We start from the raw sequence: 564 nt of genomic DNA on the forward strand, positions 1-564 counted from the left end.
AAGAGATGATTAATGTCTTTGGAGCCACAAAAGGGAAAACTAAACACCCAGGTGGTCTGCACAGTAGCCACCATGATCCATGAGACCCACGACAACATCACTAATTTCATAAAAACCCTTTGGTTCATAATCACTGGGTAGGACAGAGGATGGCAGATTGCAGCAAATCGATCATAAGCCATCGCCCCCAGGAGAAAGCATTCAGTCCCACCAAAAAGAATGATGAAATACATCTGTGCAAAACAGCATCCAAAGGAAATGGTTGTTTTCTCAGTGGACAGGACCACTAGCATTTCAGGTGTGATGGTTGTACTGAAGCTTGCTTCCACAACAGACAAGTTCTGCAGGAACAGGTACATGGGGATGTGGAGGCTCTGGTCTAGGAGGATGACAGAGATAATGAGGGCATTTCCCATCAGGGTCACCAGATAAATAACCAGGAAAGCCCCAAACATGTGTGCTTGGAGTTCAGGAAAGTTAGAAAACCCCAAAAGGATAAATTCTACCACAGAGCTGTCATTCTGCCTCCTCACTGTGGAAGTGGAGCCCTGTGTTGTTCTTGGG

The 564-nt window shown here is 45.9% G+C and overlaps 1 protein-coding gene across 1 annotated transcript; it reads right to left on the reverse strand.

The window, feature by feature from the left end:
- Positions 1-8: 8 nt before the first annotated feature.
- On the reverse strand, positions 9-554 carry LOC108490371 (olfactory receptor 10A3-like; the record flags this gene model as incomplete). The annotated part of the gene is made up of 1 exon (XM_017796438.1): positions 9-554. A coding segment is annotated over one exon (546 nt), but the record flags the coding sequence as incomplete, so codon positions are not given.
- Between the last annotated feature and the right edge of the window lie 10 nt (positions 555-564).

The sequence above is a fragment of the Nannospalax galili genome, unplaced genomic scaffold (genome assembly GCF_000622305.1).
Source record: "Nannospalax galili isolate Female #2095 unplaced genomic scaffold, S.galili_v1.0 C47690129, whole genome shotgun sequence".
NCBI classification, from domain to species: domain Eukaryota; kingdom Metazoa; phylum Chordata; class Mammalia; order Rodentia; family Spalacidae; genus Nannospalax; species Nannospalax galili.